The 15,884-nt window shown below is 53.3% G+C and overlaps 2 protein-coding genes across 2 annotated transcripts in view; both read left to right on the forward strand.

Moving 5' to 3' along the window:
- Positions 1 to 424: 424 nt before the first annotated feature.
- On the forward strand, positions 425 to 5,898 carry LOC309584138 (uncharacterized protein; the record flags this gene model as incomplete). Its single annotated transcript, XM_082300079.1, has 5 exons — positions 425 to 559; positions 757 to 1,972; positions 3,775 to 4,056; positions 4,126 to 4,251; positions 5,840 to 5,898. The coding sequence occupies 5 exons, from the start codon at positions 425 to 427 to the stop codon at positions 5,842 to 5,844; spliced, it is 1,764 nt and encodes a 587-aa protein (XP_082156205.1). The 3' UTR covers positions 5,845 to 5,898.
- Positions 5,899 to 7,942: 2,044 nt separating this feature from the next.
- LOC309584139 (HLA class II histocompatibility antigen, DM beta chain-like) overlaps positions 7,943 to 15,884 on the forward strand; it is a gene marked incomplete at its 3' end in the record, with an annotated part of 8,973 nt that continues 1,031 nt past the window's right edge. Inside the window, exons 1-3 of the mRNA XM_082300080.1 lie at positions 7,943 to 8,006; positions 10,801 to 11,097; positions 13,327 to 13,611. Of these exons, the coding sequence (XP_082156206.1) occupies positions 7,964 to 8,006; positions 10,801 to 11,097; positions 13,327 to 13,611 (625 nt within the window). The 5' untranslated portion in view covers positions 7,943 to 7,963. The remainder of the gene's footprint in view (positions 8,007 to 10,800; positions 11,098 to 13,326; positions 13,612 to 15,884) is intronic.

Below are 15,884 nucleotides of genomic sequence, written 5' to 3' on the forward strand. Positions count from 1 at the left end.
CGCATGCGCAGTGCGGGCGCGCTGCAGCGTCGTTGGGGGGGAGCACCCACGGGGGTCCGCGTTGGGGTGGGGTGTCCCAAGAATTCCAAGGGTGCCCCCCACGAGGGTCCACGACTTTCCTGGGATGTCCCTCTGCCATCCCTGGGGGGGCCGGGTGGGGTTGGCAGAGGGCGGCGGGCACCCACGGGGAGGGGTCCGTCACGGGGTGGGGGGCACCCACGGGTGGTGCGGGAGTGGTCCCGAAAACTCCAGAGCTGCCTTCACGGGGGGTCCGCGACATTCCCGGGACGCCCCCCTGCCACCTGCGGGAATTCCAGGCGACGCGAGAATTGTCACGCGTGTCCCCCCCTAACTAAGCCCGCCAAGCTCATTAACCCCGTGACATCACCTGAGCTGTCCCCCTGCCTTTTGGGGGTCCCCAGGTATGACGGGGGGGGGGGGTGTCCCCAACCTCTTGTCACGCGTGGGGAGGGTCGGGGACCACCCCCGTGTCCCACGCGGGGACTTCGGTGGCCGCTCTGTCACCGCCGCCGCGCCGCGCTCGGGGCCGCTCTGCCTGGCAACAGATGACGCGCGGCCCGCGGAGCGCTCCCATTGGCTGGCGCCGGGCTGGGGGCACGGGTGGGGACAGCGGAGCCCCCCGTGGGGACATCGGGGCCCCCGCGGGGACACGGCGGGCATGGGTGGCTTCGGGGGGCTCGTGGCCACGCTGCTCTGGGGGGTTTTGGTCGCTGTCGCCGTCGGTGACCCCGGTAGGAGGTGGCGGAGCGGGTGAGGGGAGGGGACAAAGGGGACACGCGTGGCTGGGAGGCGCGGCCTCACTCTGGTGCTTGTCCCCTCTCTGTCCCCGCCTTGTTTGTCCCCTCTTCCTGTCCCTTCCCTGCCCCCCTTGCCTGTCCTCCTCCTTGTCCCCTCTCCCCCTCTCCTTTCCCTGTCCCCTTCCCTCTTCCCCTCCCCTCCTCCCTCCCCTGTTCCCCTTTCCCTCTCCCTCTTCCCTCCTCCTTTGCCTCTCACTTCCCCGTCCCTTCTCCTTGTCCCCTCCCTGTCCCTTCCCTTCTCCCTTTTCCTCTCTCTCCGTCCCCTCCTTGTCCTCTCTTCCCCTTTCCCTGTCCCCTTCCCTGTCCCCTCCTTGTCTCCTTTCCCGCTCTCTCCCTGTCCTCCCTCTCCCCTCCCCTTTCCCCTCCTTGTCCCCTCTCCCCTTTCCCTCTCCCCTTCCCCATCCCTCTCTGTCCCCTCCTTGTCCCCTCCTTGTCCCCTCTCCCTCTCCCCTCTCCCTCTTCCCCATCCCTCCCTGTCCCCTCCTGTCCCCTCCCTGTTCCCTCTCCCCCGTTCCCTTCCCCTCTCCCTTTTCCTCTCTCTCCGTCCCTTCCCTGTCCTCCCTTTCCCTCTCCCCTTCCCTGTCCCCTCCTCGTCTCCTTTCCCTCTCTCTCCCTGTCCTCCCTGTCCCCTCCCTTCCACTTTCCCTCTCCCCTTCCCTCCTTGTCCCCTCCCTGTCCTCCCTGTCCCTCTTCCTTATCCCCTCCTTGTCCCCTCTCCCTTCCCTATTTTCCCTCTCCCCCTTCCCTCTCTCTCCGTCCCCTCCTTGTCCCCTTTCCCTCTCTCTCCCTGTCCTCCCTCTCCCATTCCCCATCCCCTCTTTGTCCCCTCTCCCCTTTCCCTCTCCCCCTTCCCCATCCCTCCCTGTCCCCTCCCTGTCCCCTCCCAGCCCCGGACCCTCCCTCTCACCTCCTGGCCGAGGTCCTGACGTGCCAGCCGGACTCTCCCTCTCGCTCGCTCTCGGTCACTCTGGACGGTCAGCTGCTCTACACCTTCGATTTCCCGGGATCCCGCTGGAATCCCGGGATCCCCTCGGTGCCCCCCTGGCCCTCGGCACTGGAGACCCCCCAGGAGATCCTTCCAGAGGCCCAACTGTGCCAGGGGATCCTGCAGAACATCAGCCGGATGCTCGCCGGGCACGTGCCCGAGGCCAGGGGTAGGTGACACCCAAAGTGACACCCAAAATGACACCCAAAGTGACACCCAAAGTGACGTCGGCGTTGTCCCCATCCCAGGTGGCCACCACTGGGATGGAGGCTCGGGTGGGTTGGGAATTTTGGGAATGGCGGTGGCACCTCTGGACAATGGATTGGTGGCCCCAAAGTGTCCCCAGAGGTGTCCCCAAGGTGGGCAGGGCTGGAGCTTCCAGGGGGAGGATTTGGGGAATGAGAGGGTGGAAAATGGGAGAATTTGGGGGTGGAGGGATGGAAAAGTTTGGGGGTGGAGGGATGGAAAAATTTGGGGATGGAGGGTTGGGAATGGTGGGAAATTATGAGGGAAAAAGGGGTGGAAAATGTGGAGGAATTTGGGGATGGAGGGATGGAAAGTGTGAGAAAAATTTGGGGATGAGGGGATGGGAATGGTGGGAAAATTTGGGGATGAAGGGATGGAAAAATTTGGGGATGGAGGGGAGGGAATTGTGGGGAAATTTGGGGGATGGAGGGATGGAAAATGTGGAGGAATTTGGGGATGGAGGGATGGAAATGGTGGGAAAATTTGGGGATGAAGGGATGGAAAAATTTGGGGATGGAGGGATGGGAATGGTGGGAAAATTTGGGGATGGAGGGATGGAAAAATTTGGGGATGAGGGGATGGGAATGGTGGGAAAATTTGGGGATGAAGGGATGGAAAAATTTGGGGATGGAGGGGAGGGAATTGTGGGGAAATTTTGGGGATGGAGGGATGGAAAATGTGGAGGAATTTGGGGATGGAGGGATGGGAATGGTGGGAAAATTTGGGGATGGAAATGGTGGGAAAATTTGGGGATGGAGGGATGGAAATGGTGGGAAATTTTGAGGAAAAAAAGGATGGAAAATGTGGAGGAATTTGGGGATGGAGGGATGGGAATGGTGGGAAAATTTGGGGATGGAAATGGTGGGAAAATTTGGGGATGGAGGGATGGGAATGGTGGGAAAATTTGGGGATGAAGGGATGGAAAAATTTGGGGATGGAGGGGAGGGAATTGTGGGGAAATTTTGGGGATGGAGGGATGGAAAATGTGGAGGAATTTGGGGATGGAGGGATGGGAATGGTGGGAAAATTTGGGGATGAAGGGATGGAAAAATTTGGGGATGGAGGGATGGGAATGGTGGGAAAATTTGGGGATGAAGGGATGGAAAAATTTGGGGATGGAGGGATGGGAATTGTGGGAAAATTTTGGGGATGGAGGGATGGAAAATGTGGAGGAATTTGGGGATGGAGGGATGGGAATGGTGGGAAAATTTGGGGATGGAAATGGTGGGAAAATTTGGGGATGGAGGGATGGGAATGGTGGGAAAATTTGGGGATGGAGGGATGGAAATGGTGGGAAATTTTGAGGAAAAAAAGGATGGAAAATGTGGAGGAATTTGGGGATGGAGGGACGGAAAAATTTGGGGATGAAGGAACAGAAGATGTGGAAAAGCTTGAGGATGAAACGATGGAAAATGCAGGAAAAATCTGGGGAGTAAAGGGCTGAAAAATGTGGGAAAAAACGGGAATACAGGGAAGGAATAACTTTGAGGACAGAGGGCTGGAAAACCTTGGGAATGAAGCAACAAAAATCCCAGAAAAAACTCCCCAACAAACCCCCGGAGACCACAAAAAACCTTGCGAATGACCCCAAAACCCAGAAAACCCAGATCCCATTCGAAGCCTGGACATTCCCCATCCCAACCCCCCACCCTCCGGACAACTCCGGCCACGCCACTGTCCAGTCCCGGCCATCCCTGACGGATCCCATCCCATCCCTCATCCCAGGAATCCCGATGGTCTCCGTCTTCCCGGCTCTCCCGCCGGTTCCGGGCGAACCCAACACTTTGGTGTGCGTGGTGGAGAACATCTTCCCGCCGGCGCTGGACATCAGCTGGACGCTGGCCGGAGTCCCGGTCACTCAAGGGGTCACTCACAGCCCCTACACCCCCACGGCCGAGCTGACCTTTGTCCGCTTTTCCTACGTTCCCTTCGTTCCGGCCGCCGGCGACGTCCACGCCTGCGTGGTCACCTCGCAGAGGGACAACGCCACCGTGGTGACCTATTGGGGTGAGCTCGGGGACGAGGTGGCCTCGGGGACGTCCTCGGCGCCGTGGTGACCTCGGGGTGTGTCCGTAGTGGCTCCGGACACGGCGCTGGACGAGCAGCTGGACGCGGCGCTGGCCGGAGCCGCCATGGCCTTGGGAATTGTCCTGGCGGTGCTTGGGGTCATCCTGGCCTTGGTGGCGTGGAGGGGCAGAGGGGGTACGGTGATGGTCCTGGCATGGTTCTGGTCCTGGTTCTGGTTCTGATCCTGATCCTGGTCCCAGCCTCGATCCCATTCCTGCTCCTGATCCCAATCCTAGTCCTGGTCCTGATCCTGGTTCTGATCCTGATCCTGGTCCCAGCCTCGATCCCATTCCTGGTCCTGGTCCTGGTCCTGATCCTGGTCCCAGCCTCAATCCCATTCCTGGTCCTGGTCCTAGTCCTGATCCTGATCCCGGTTCTGATCCTGATCCTGGTCCCAGCTTTAATCCCATTCCTGGTCCTGGTCCTGGTCCTGATCCCGGTTCTGATCCTGATCCTGGTCCCAGCCTCGATCCCATTCCTGGTCCTGGTTCTGGTCCCGATCCCGGTTCTGATCCTGATCCTGGTCCCAGCCTCGATCCCATTCCTGGTCCTGGTTCTGGTCCCGATCCCGGTTCTGATCCTGATCCTGGTCCCAGCCTTAATCCCATTCCTGGTCCTGGTTCTGATCCTCACCCCAGTCCCAGTTCTGGTCCCAATCCCAGTCCTGGTCCAGGTCACTGTTCTGATGCTGATCTCGGTCCTTGTCCCGGTTCTGGTCCCAATCTTGGTCCTGGTCCCAGTCCTTCTTCCAGTCCCAATTCTGGTCCTTGTCCTGGTCCTGGTCCCAATCCTGGTCCCAGTCCTGGTCCTGATCCCACTCCCAGTTCGGGTCCTGGTCCTGATCGTGGTCCTGATGCTTGTTCTAATCCTGGTCCTGGTCCTGATCCCAGTCCTGGTCCCACTCCTGATCTCAATCCCAGTCCTGATCCCAGTCCTGATCCCGGTCCCAGTCCTGATCCTGATCCCAGTCCTGATCCCAGTCCTGATCCTGATCCCAGTCCTGATCCCGGTCCCAGTCCTGATCCTAGTCCCGGTTCTGATCCCGATCCCAGTCCTGATCCCAGTCCTGATCCCAATCCTGATCCTGATCCCAGTCCTGATCCCGGTCCCAGTCCTGATCCTAGTCCCGGTTCTGATCCCGATCCCAGTCCTGATCCCAGTCCTGATCCTGATCCCGGTCCCAGTCCTGATCCCGGTCCCAGTCCTGATCCCAGTCCCAGTCCAGATCCCAGTCCTGATCCTGGTCTCAGTCCTGGTCCTGATCCCAGTCCTGATCCTGATCCCAATCCCTAACCTGATCCCGGTCCCAGTCCTGATCCCAGTCCTGATCCTAGTCCCAGCCCTGATCCCAGTCCCAGCCCTGATCCCGGTCCCAGTCCTGATCCCAGTCCCGGTTCTGATCCCGATCCCAGTCCTGATCCCAGTCCTGATCCTGATCCCAATCCCAAACCTGATCCCAGTCCCGATCCCAGTCCCGGTTCTGATCCCGATCCCAGTCCTGATCCCGATCCCAGTCCTGATCCCAGTCCTGATCCTGATCCCAATCCCAGTCCCAATCCCAGTCCCGATCCCAGTCCCAATCCCAGTCCCGGTTCTGGTCCTGGCGCTGCTCGGGGCCACCTCGGCCGTGGTGGCCGGGAGGGACGGAGCGGCTGCGGTGACAATCCCGGCCTGGGGGGGGCACAGGGTGGGAATTGTCACCAATCCCGGTTTCTGTTCCCAGGTTGAGACGATCCGTGTGGGAATCGGGAATTTGGGAAGAAAATCCCGCTTTTCCTCAATAAATCCCGTGGTTTTGGCAGATTCCGTGTCCTCGTTTGTCACATTCCTGGTCCCGGTCCCAGGCCTGGTCCTGATCCCAGTCCCAGCTCTGGTTCTGGTCCTGGTCCTGATCCCAGTCCCAGCTCTGGTTCTGGTCCTGGTCCTGATCCCAGTCCTGGTTCTGGTCCTGGTCCTGATCCCAGTCCTGGTTCTGGTCCTGATCCCAGTCCCAGCTCTGGTTCTGGTCCTGGTTCTGGTCCTGATCCCAGTCCCAGCTCTGGTTCTGGTCCTGGTTCTGGTCCTGATCCCAGTCCCAGCTCTGGTTCTGGTCCTGGTTCTGGTCCTGATCCCAGTCCCAGCTCTGGTTCTGGTTCTGATCCCAGTCCTGGTCCTGGTTCTAATCGAGGTCCAGGTGTTGGTCCCAGTCCTGGTTCTGGTCCCGATCCCGGTTCTGATCCTGATCCTGGTCCTGGTTTTTGTCCATGGTCCCGATCCCAGTCCCAGTCCTAATCCTGGTTCTGATCCCAGTCCTGGTTCTGATTCTAATCTTGATCCTGGTTCTAATTCTGGTTCCTGATTCTGATCCCAGTCCCAGTTATGGTTCTGGTCCTGATCCTGGTTCCGCTCCTGGTTCTGATCCTTGTCCCAGTCCTGGGTCCTGATCCCGGCCCCAAATCCCGCTCCCAAATCCCCCTCCCGCTCCCGGTTCTGATCCCCATCCCAATCTCGATTCTGGTTCTGATCCCAATCCCAGTCCCGCTCCCAAATCCCGCTCCCAAATCCCGGTTCTAACCCCGATCCCGGTTCTGATCCTTGTCCCAGTCCCAGTTCTGGTCCCGCTCCCGGTCCCGATCCCGCTCCCAATCCCGGTTCTAACCTCGATCCCAGTTCTGATTCTTGTCCCAGTCCCAGTTCTGGTCCCAATCCCGCTCCCAAATCCCGGTTCTAACCCCGATCCCGGTTCTGATCCTTGTCCCAGTCCCAGCTCTGGTCCCGCTCCCGGTCCCGATCCCAGCCCCGCTCCCAAATCCCGGTTCTAACCCCGATCCCGGTTCTGATCCTTGTCCCACTCCCAGTCCCAGCTCTGGTCCCGATCCCGCTCCCAAATCCCGGTTCTAACCCCGATCCCGGTTCTGATCCTTGTCCCAGTCCCAGTTCTGGTCCCGCTCCCGGTCCCGATCCCAGTCCCACTCCCAAATCCCGGTTCTAACCCCGATCCCGGTTCTGATCCTTGTCCCAGTCCCAGTTCAGGTCCTGATCCCAGCCCCACTCCCAGCCCCGCTCCCAAATCCCGGTTCTAACCCCGATCCCGGTTCTGATCCTTGTCCCCGTCCCAGTTCTGGTTCTGATCCCAGCCCCGATCCCAGCCCCGCTCCCAGTCCCGCTCCCAATCCCGGTTCTAACCCCGATCCCGGTTCTGATCCGTGTCCCACTCCCAGTTCTGGTCCCGCTCCCGGTCCCGATCCCGCTCCCAATCCCGGTTCTAACCCCGATCCCGGTTCTGATCCTTGTCCCACTCCCAGTCCCAGTCCCAGCTCTGGTCCCGATCCCGCTCCCAATCCCGGTTCTAACCCCGATCCCGGTTCTGATCCTTGTCCCACTCCCAGTCCCAGTCCCAGCTCTGGTCCCGATCCCGCTCCCAATCCCGGTTCTAACCCCGATCCCGGTTCTGATCCTTGTCCCACTCCCAGTCCCAGTCCCAGCTCTGGTCCCGATCCCGCTCCCAATCCCGGTTCTAACCCCAATCCCGATTCTTACCCTTGTCCCACTCCCAGTTCTGCTCCTGATCCCAAATCCCGCTTCCCATCCCGAACCCCGGGGGGCTCCCAGTTCCCTCCCAGTTCCCTCCCAGTTCCCTCCCAGTGCTCCCAGTCCGGCGCTGAGTCCCGAGCGCGGCCGCCACCAGCGCAGCCCTGCCCGGCACCGGGTGACGCGCGGCAGCCGCCAGCACCCATTGGGTGTCCCCAATGTCCCCACCCCGGGGGTGGCACCTCGGGGGGGTCCCTGAGGGGGGGGACAGCGCGTCCCAGTTTGTCCCAGTTCGTCCCAGTTTGTCCCAGTTCGTCCCAGTTCGCCCCAGTCCGCGATGTTGCCGCTGCTGCTGCTGGCGCTCGGCGCCCCCGGGGCGGGTGAGGAGCGCGGGAAGGGCGGGGGGGGGGGGGCGTGGACTTTGGGGGGAAATTCTGGGAAAAAAGGGGGAAATTTAGGGAAAAGGGGAAGTTGGGAATTAGGGGAAGTTGGGGGGGGCTCCGCCCTGTAAGGATTGAGGGGGGTGGGAGCGGATTTTGGGGGGAAAAAGCGGGAATTAGGGGAGGTCTGGTGGTGGTGGGTGGGGGGCTCCGCCGTGTGGGGTTTTGGGGGAAATTCTGGGAAAAAAGGGGGAAATTTAGGGAAAAGGGGAAGTTGGGAATTAGGGGAAGTTGGAGGGGCTCCGTCCTGTGGGGTTTGGGGGGGGGGGGGGGTGGATTTTGGGGGGGGAAATTGGGAATTTGGGGATGGATTTTGGGATGTCCTGGGAGGGATTTGGGGGGTCGCTTCAACCCCCCCCCCCCCGGACTCAATCCACGTCCCCAAATTTGGGGATATCCCCAGTTCCTTTATCCCAAAATCGCCCCAAAATTCCAAATCCCCCTAAGAATTCCCAAAATCCCCCCGAAACGCCAAATCCCCCCCAAAAAATCAGCAAAAAAACCCAAAAAATCCTTCCCAAAATCCTTCCAAAAATCAGCAAAAAATCCCCCCCAAAAAATCAGCAAAAATCCCCAAAAGATACAAAAAATCCCCCAAATCCCCCCCAAAATTTAAGAAATCCTCAACCCCCCCCAAAATCCACCAAAATAAATCCCCCAAAAATCAGCCCCCAAGAAATTAAAAAGAAACCAAAAATGACTCCAAAATCCTCAAAAAAAACTCCAAAACAAAACGCCAAAAATCACCAGAAAAATGCCAAAGTCAAGCCCAAAAATCTGCCAAAAATAAAACAAAACCAACCAAAAAGGAATCCCCCAAAATCTTCAAAAATCACCCCAAAAAAATCGCCAAAATTAAAAAAGAATCCCAAGAAATCCCTTAAAAATCCCCAAAAAATACTAAAAAAATTTCCAAAAAATCCTTTTAAAAAATCCCCAAAACTCCCGAAAAAATTAAAAAATAAATCCCAAAAAATCCCCCCAAAATTCCCAAAAAACCAATAAAAGAAATCCCAAAACAAATCCCAAAAATTTCCCAAAAATCCAAAAAAATTCCCAAAAAATCGCCCCAAAATTAATAAAGAAATTCCAAAAAATCCCCCCCCAAATCCCCAAAAAAACTATTAAAAAATCTCAAACAAATCCCAAAAAATCTGTAAAAAATCCCCCCAAAAATTTCAAAAAAGTCCAAAAAATCCACCAAAACAGCCCCAAAAAATCCCCCAAAATTAATAAAAAAAATCCCCAAAAAACCCTAAAAAATCCTGAAAAATACCCCCCAAAAAACCTTAAAAAAGCTCAAAAATAAAATCCCAAAAAATCCCCCCAAAAATCCCTAGAAATAATAATAAAAATAAAATACCCGATAATTTTAAAAAATCCCCAAAAAATCCCAGAAATACCAAAAAAATCCCCCCAAAAAATCCGAAAACTCCCCAAAAATAAAAAAATCCCTAAAAAGTAAAAAAAAATCCCTAAAAATTAAAAAAAAATCCCAAAAAATTCCTCAAAAAGTCCTCAAAAAATCCCCAAAAATTCCCCCAAAAATCCCGAAAAAATTCCAAAAAATCCCCAAAACTCCCCCAAAACAGCCTCAAAAAATCCCCAAAAAATCTCAAAAAAAATTAAAAAAAATCCCCAGTAAATAAAAAAAAATCCCAAAAAACCCCTAAAAAATCCCAAAAAATCCCCCAAAAAACTCTTAAAACCCCTCAAAAAATCCCACAAAAAAATCCCTGAAAATAATAATAACAAAATACCCAAAAAAACCCAAAAACCAAACCACAAAAATTCCCCCCCAAAAAAACCCTCAAAAAAATCCTCAAAAATATCCCAAAAAATTCCCCCCAAAAATCCCTGAAAAAAATCCCAAAAAAATCCCCAAACCTCCCCCAAAACAGCCTCAAAAAATCCCCAAAAAATCTCAAAAAAAAATTTAAAAAATCCCCAGTAAATAAAAAAAATCCCAAAAAAACCCTAAAAAATCCCCAAAAATCCCCCAAAAAACTCTTAAAACCCCTCAAAAAATCCCACAAAAAAATCCCTGAAAATAATAATAACAAAATACCCAAAAAAACCCAAAAACCAAACCACAAAAATTCCAAAAAAAAAAAAACCTCAAAAAAATCCTCAAAAATATCCCAAAAAATTCCCCCCAAAAATCCCTGAAAAAAATCCCAAAAAATCCCCAAACCTCCCCCAAAACAGCCTCAAAAAATCCCCAAAAAATCTCAAAAAAAAATTTAAAAAATCCCCAGTAAATAAAAAAAATCCCAAAAAAACCCTAAAAAATCCCCAAAAATCCCCCAAAAAACTCTTAAAACCCCTCAAAAAATCCCACAAAAAAATCCCTGAAAATAATAATAACAAAATACCCCAAAAAACCCCAAAAACCAAACCACAAAAATTCCCCCCCAAAAAAAAACCCTCCAAAAAATCCTCACAAATATCCCAAAAAATTCCCCCCAAAAATCCCGAAAAAAATCCCAAAAACTCCCCCAAAACAGCCTCAAAAAATCCCCCCAAAAATCCCAAAAAAAGAATTTAAAAAAAACCCCAAATAAAAATAAAATAAAAATCAAAAAAAACCCTAAAAAAAATTTTAAAAACCCCAAAAACCCCTAAAAAATCCCCCAAAAAACCTCCAAAAATAAAAAAAAAAACCTTAAAAAATCCCCAAAAAATCCCCAAAACCCCCCTCACACCCCCCTTCTTTTTTACCCCCCTCCCCCAGCCCCTTTCGTCATCCAGGTGGCCTCGTGGTGCTCCTTGGCCACCAACGGCTCCTTCGTGGCCACCAACGCCACGCTGGGGCTGCTGCTGGCGCTGGCCCAGGTGCCCCTGGTGTGCGCGGATTTCGGGGGCCCGCGGGGTCCCCGCGCCGTCCCTTGCCCCGGGGGGGGGCTGCTCGCCCCCCTGGGGGAGTTGCTGGCCCAAGGCCTCAACGGGGACCCGCGCTGGGGCCAGCGGCTGCGGGAACGCCGCCGGCTCTGCGGGCAACTCCCGGCCCACGTGTGGCCACCGCGGAGCGGTGAGGGGAGCTCGGGGGGCGTTTTGGGCGGGGGGTTTGGGGCGTTTTGGGCGAGTTTGGGGAGGTTTCGAGGAGTTTGGGGAGGTTTCGGGGCGTTTTGGGCGAGTTTGGGGCGTTTTGGGCGAGTTTGGGGAGGTTTCGAGGAGTTTGGGGAGGTTTCGGGGCGTTTTGGGCGAGTTTGAGGCGTTTTGGGGGAGTTTGGGGAGGTTTCGAGGAGTTTGGGGAGGTTTCGGGGCGTTTTGGGCGAGTTTGGGGCGTTTTGGGGGAGTTTGGGGAGGTTTCGAGGAGTTTGGGGAGGTTTGGGGGCGTTTTGGGCGAGTTTGGGGCGTTTTGGGCGAGTTTGGGGAGGTTTCGAGGAGTTTGGGGAGGTTTGGGGGCGTTTTGGGCGAGTTTGGGGCGTTTTGGGCGAGTTTGGGGAGGTTTCGAGGAGTTTGGGGAGGTTTCGGGGCGTTTTGGGGAGGTTTCGGGGTGTTTTGGGCGAGTTTGGGGAGGTTTCGAGGAGTTTGGGGAGGTTTCGGGGCGTTTTGGGGCGTTTTGGGGGAGTTTGGGGAGGTTTCGAGGAGTTTGGGGAGGTTTCGGGGCGTTTTGGGCGAGTTTGGGGCGTTTTGGGCGAGTTTGGGGAGGTTTCGAGGAGTTTGGGGAGGTTTCGGGGCGTTTTGGGCGAGTTTGGGGCGTTTTGGGCGAGTTTGGGGAGGTTTCGAGGAGTTTGGGGAGGTTTCGGGGCGTTTTGGGCGAGTTTGGGGCGTTTTGGGCGAGTTTGGGGAGGTTTCGAGGAGTTTGGGGAGGTTTCGGGGCGTTTTGGGCGAGTTTGGGGCGTTTTGGGCGAGTTTGGGGAGGTTTCGAGGAGTTTGGGGAGGTTTCGGGGCGTTTGGGGAGGTTTCGGGGCGTTTTGGGCGAGTTTGGGGCGTTTTGGGCGAGTTTGGGGAGGTTTCGAGGAGTTTGGGGAGGTTTCGGGGCGTTTTGGGGAGGTTTGGGGAGGTTTTGGGGAGGTTTGGGGCGTTTTCGGCGAGTTTGGGGCGTTTTGGGCGAGTTTGGGGAGGTTTCGAGGAGTTTGGGGAGGTTTCGGGGCGTTTTGGGGGAGTTTGGGGAGGTTTCGAGGAGTTTGGGGAGGTTTCAGGGCGTTTTGGGCGAGTTTGGGGCGTTTTGGGGGAGTTTGGGGAGGTTTCGGGGTGTTTGGGGGGCGTTGGGGGCGTTTTGGGGAGGTTTTGGGAGGTTTGGGGAGGTTTCGGGGTGTTTGGGGAGGTTTGGGGGCGTTTTGGGGAGGTTTTGGGAGGTTTGGGGATGTTTCGGGGCGGTTGGGGGAGGTTGGGGCGTTTTGGGGATGTTTCGGGAGTTTTGGGGGAGTTTTGGGGAGGTTTGGGGACGTTTCGGGGTGTTTGGGGCCATTTTGGGGCCATTCGGGGCCATCTGAGGCCCATCCAGTTCCATTTCAAGCCATTTCAGGCCATTTTGGGGCCATTTTGGGGCCATTTGAGGCCCATCCAGTTCCATTTCGAGCCATTTTGGTGCCATTTGGGGCCATTTGGGGCCATTTGAGACCCATCCAGTGCCATTTTGAGCCATTTTGGGGCCATTTGGGGCCATTTGGGGCCATTTGAAGCCCATCCAGTCCCATTTCGAGCCATTTTGGGGCCATTTGGGGCCATTTGATGCCATTTGAGGCCCATCCAGTTCCATTTCGAGCCATTTTGGGGCCATTTTGGGGCCATTTGGCTCCATTTGAGGCCCATCCAGTCCCATTTTGAGCCATTTTGGGGCCATTTGGCTCCATTTGAGGCCCATCCAGTGCCATTTCAAGCCATTTCAGGCCATTTTGGGGCCATTTGGGGCCATTTGGCTCCATTTGAGGCCCATCCAGTGCCATTTCGAGCCATTTTGGGGCCATTTGGGACCATTTGAGACCCATCCAGTCCCATTTCGAGCCATTTTGAGGCCATTTGACTCCATTTGAGACCCATCCAGTGCCATTTCGAGCCATTTTGGGGCCATTTGGCTCCATTTGAGGCCCATCCAGTCCCATTTCGAGCCATTTTGGGGCCATTTTGGGGCCATTTGGCTCCATTTGAAGCCCATCCAGTTCCATTTTGAGCCATTTCAGGCCATTTTGGGGCCATTTGATGCCAATCCACCTGGCACCATTTTGACCCCGTCTGGACCCCTTCCGACCCCATTCGAGCCCCGTTTTGGGGCCGTTTGGGGCCGTTTGGGGACCGTGCGACGTCCCCGCAGCGCCGCCGCGCCTTCGCGTGCTCGCCTCGCGCTCCGGCCCCGCTCCGGCCCCGCTGCTCCTGACGTGCCACGCCTGGGGCTTCGCCCCCGCCGAGGTCACCCTGAGCTGGTTCCGGAACGGGGTCGTGCTCGGGGACCCTCGGGAACGGCCCCGGGTGCTGCCGGTGGGCGACGGAACCTTCCGGGCCCAGGTGAGCGTCGAGGTGCCGGCGGCGGCGAGCGGCGACGCCTTCGAGTGCTCGGCGCTGCACCCCAGCCTGGAGGAGCCCGTCAGCGTCCGCTGGGGTGAGCAGGGGGCGGGTTGGGGGGATTTTGGGGGTTTTGGGGGGTTTTTTGGGTTTTTTGGGATTTTTTGGGATTTTTGGGGATTTTTTGGGATTTTTTGGGGGTTTTTTTTTGATTTTTTGGGGAATTTTGGGGGTTTTTTTGGGGGATTTTGGGGTTTTTTTGGGGGTTTTTTGGGATTTTTTGGGATTTTTTGGGTTTTTTTCGGGATTTTTTGGGATTTTTTGGGATTTTTTGGGGAATTTTGGGGGTTTTTTTGGGGGGATTTTGGGGGTTTTTTGGGGTTTTTTTTGGATTTTTTGGGATTTTTTGGTTGTTTTTTTTTTTATTTTTGGGGAATTTTGGGGGTTTTTTTGGGGGATTTTGGGGTTTTTTTGGGGTTTTTTTGGGATTTTTTGGGGGATTTTGGGGATTTTGGGGGATTTTGTGGGGGTTTTTTTTGGGAATTTTGGGGATTTTTTGGGGGATTTTGGGGATTTTTTGGGGGATTTTGGGATTTTTTGGGGGATTTTGGGGTTTTTTTGGGGGGATTTTGGGGGGATTTTGGGGGTTTTTTGGGGGTTTTTTGGGATTTTTTGGGGATTTTTTGGGATTTTTTTGATTTTTTGGGGAATTTGGGGGTTTTTTGGGGGGATTTTGGGGGTTTTTGGGGGGTTTTTGTTTTGGAATTTTTTTGGGATTTTTGGGGGTTTTATTGGGGGATTTTCAGGGGTTTTTTGGGGATTTTTGGGATTTTTTGGGTTTTTTTGGGGGATTTTGGGGGATTTGTGGGGTTTTTTTGGGATTTTTTTGGGATTTTTTGGGGGTTTTTTTTGATTTTTTGGGGAATTTTTTGGGTTTTTTGGGGGGATTTTGGGGGTTTTTTGGGGTTTTTTTGGGATTTTTTGGGGATTTTTTGGGGATTTTTTTGATTTTTTGGGGAATTTTTGGGTTTTTTTTTTGATTTTTTGGGGAATTTTGGGGGTTTTTTTGGGGGATTTTGGGGTTTTTTTGGGGGTTTTTGTTTTGGATTTTTTTTGGGATTTTTTGGGGTTTTTTTGGGGAATTTTTAGGGTTTTTTTGGGGGATTTTTTTGGGTTTTTTGGGGGGATTTTGGGGGATTTTGTGTGTTTTTTTGGGAATTTTGGGGATTTTTTGGGGGATTTTGGGGATTTTTTGGGGAATTTCGGGAGGTTTTTGGGGATTTTTGGGTTTTTTTGGGGGATTTTGGGGGATTGTTGGGTATTTAGGATTTTTTTGGGGATTTTTTTGGGATTTTGGGGATTTTTTGGGGGGTTTTTTGGGGGTTTTTTGTTTTGGGGATTTTTGGGTTTTTTTGGGTTTTTTGGGGGGATTTTTAGGGGTTTTTTGGGGAATTTTGGAGGGTTTTTGGGGATTTTTTGGGGGATTTTTTGGGTTTTTGGGATTTTGGGGGATTTTGGGGGTTTTTTTGGGAATTTTGGGATTTTTTGGGGATTTTGGGGATTTTTTGGGGAATTTCGGGGGGTTTTTGGGGATTTTTTGGGGATTTTTGGGGATTTTTTGGGGATTTTTTGGGTTTTTTTGGGGATTTTGGGGGATTGTGGGGGGTTTTTTTGGAATTTTGGGGATCTTTTGGGGGATTTTGGGGATTTTTTTGGGGGGTTTTTTGGGGGTTTTTGTTTTGGAATTTTTTTTGGATTTTTTGGGGTTTTTGGGGGGATTTTTTAGGGGTTTTTTGGGGAATTTGGGAATTTTTTAGGATTTTTGGGGATTTTTTGGGATTTTTGGCGATTTTTGGGTTTTTTTGGGGGGATTTCTGGGGATTTTTTGTGGTTTTTTTTGGGAATTTTGGGGATTTTTTGGGGATTTTTTTGGGATTTTTTTGGGATTTTGGGGTTTTTTGGGGTTTTTTGGGTTTTTTGGGAATTTTTGGGTTTTTGGGGGGATTTTGGGGGATTTTGTGGGGTTTTTTTTGGGAATTTTGGGGATCTTTTGGGGGATTTTGGGGATTTTTTTGGGGGGTTTTTGGGGGTTTTTGTTTTTGGAATTTTTTAGGGATTTTTTGGGGATTTTTTTTGATTTTTTGGGGATTTTTGGGTTTTTTTGGGGGGATTTCTGGGGATTTTTTGGGGTTTTTTTTTGGGAATTTTGGGGATTTTTTTGGGATTTTTTTGGGATTTTTGGGGGTTTTTTGGGTTTTTTTTTGGTTTTTTTTTTTGGAATTTTTTGGGGATTTTTTGGGGGGATTTTTTTGGGGATTTTAGGTTTTTTTGGGGAATTTTGGGAATTTTTAGGGATTTTTTTGGGTTTTT

Source organism: Coloeus monedula (genome assembly GCF_965178545.1).
Source record: "Coloeus monedula genome assembly, chromosome: 36".
Classification (NCBI taxonomy): domain Eukaryota; kingdom Metazoa; phylum Chordata; class Aves; order Passeriformes; family Corvidae; genus Coloeus; species Coloeus monedula.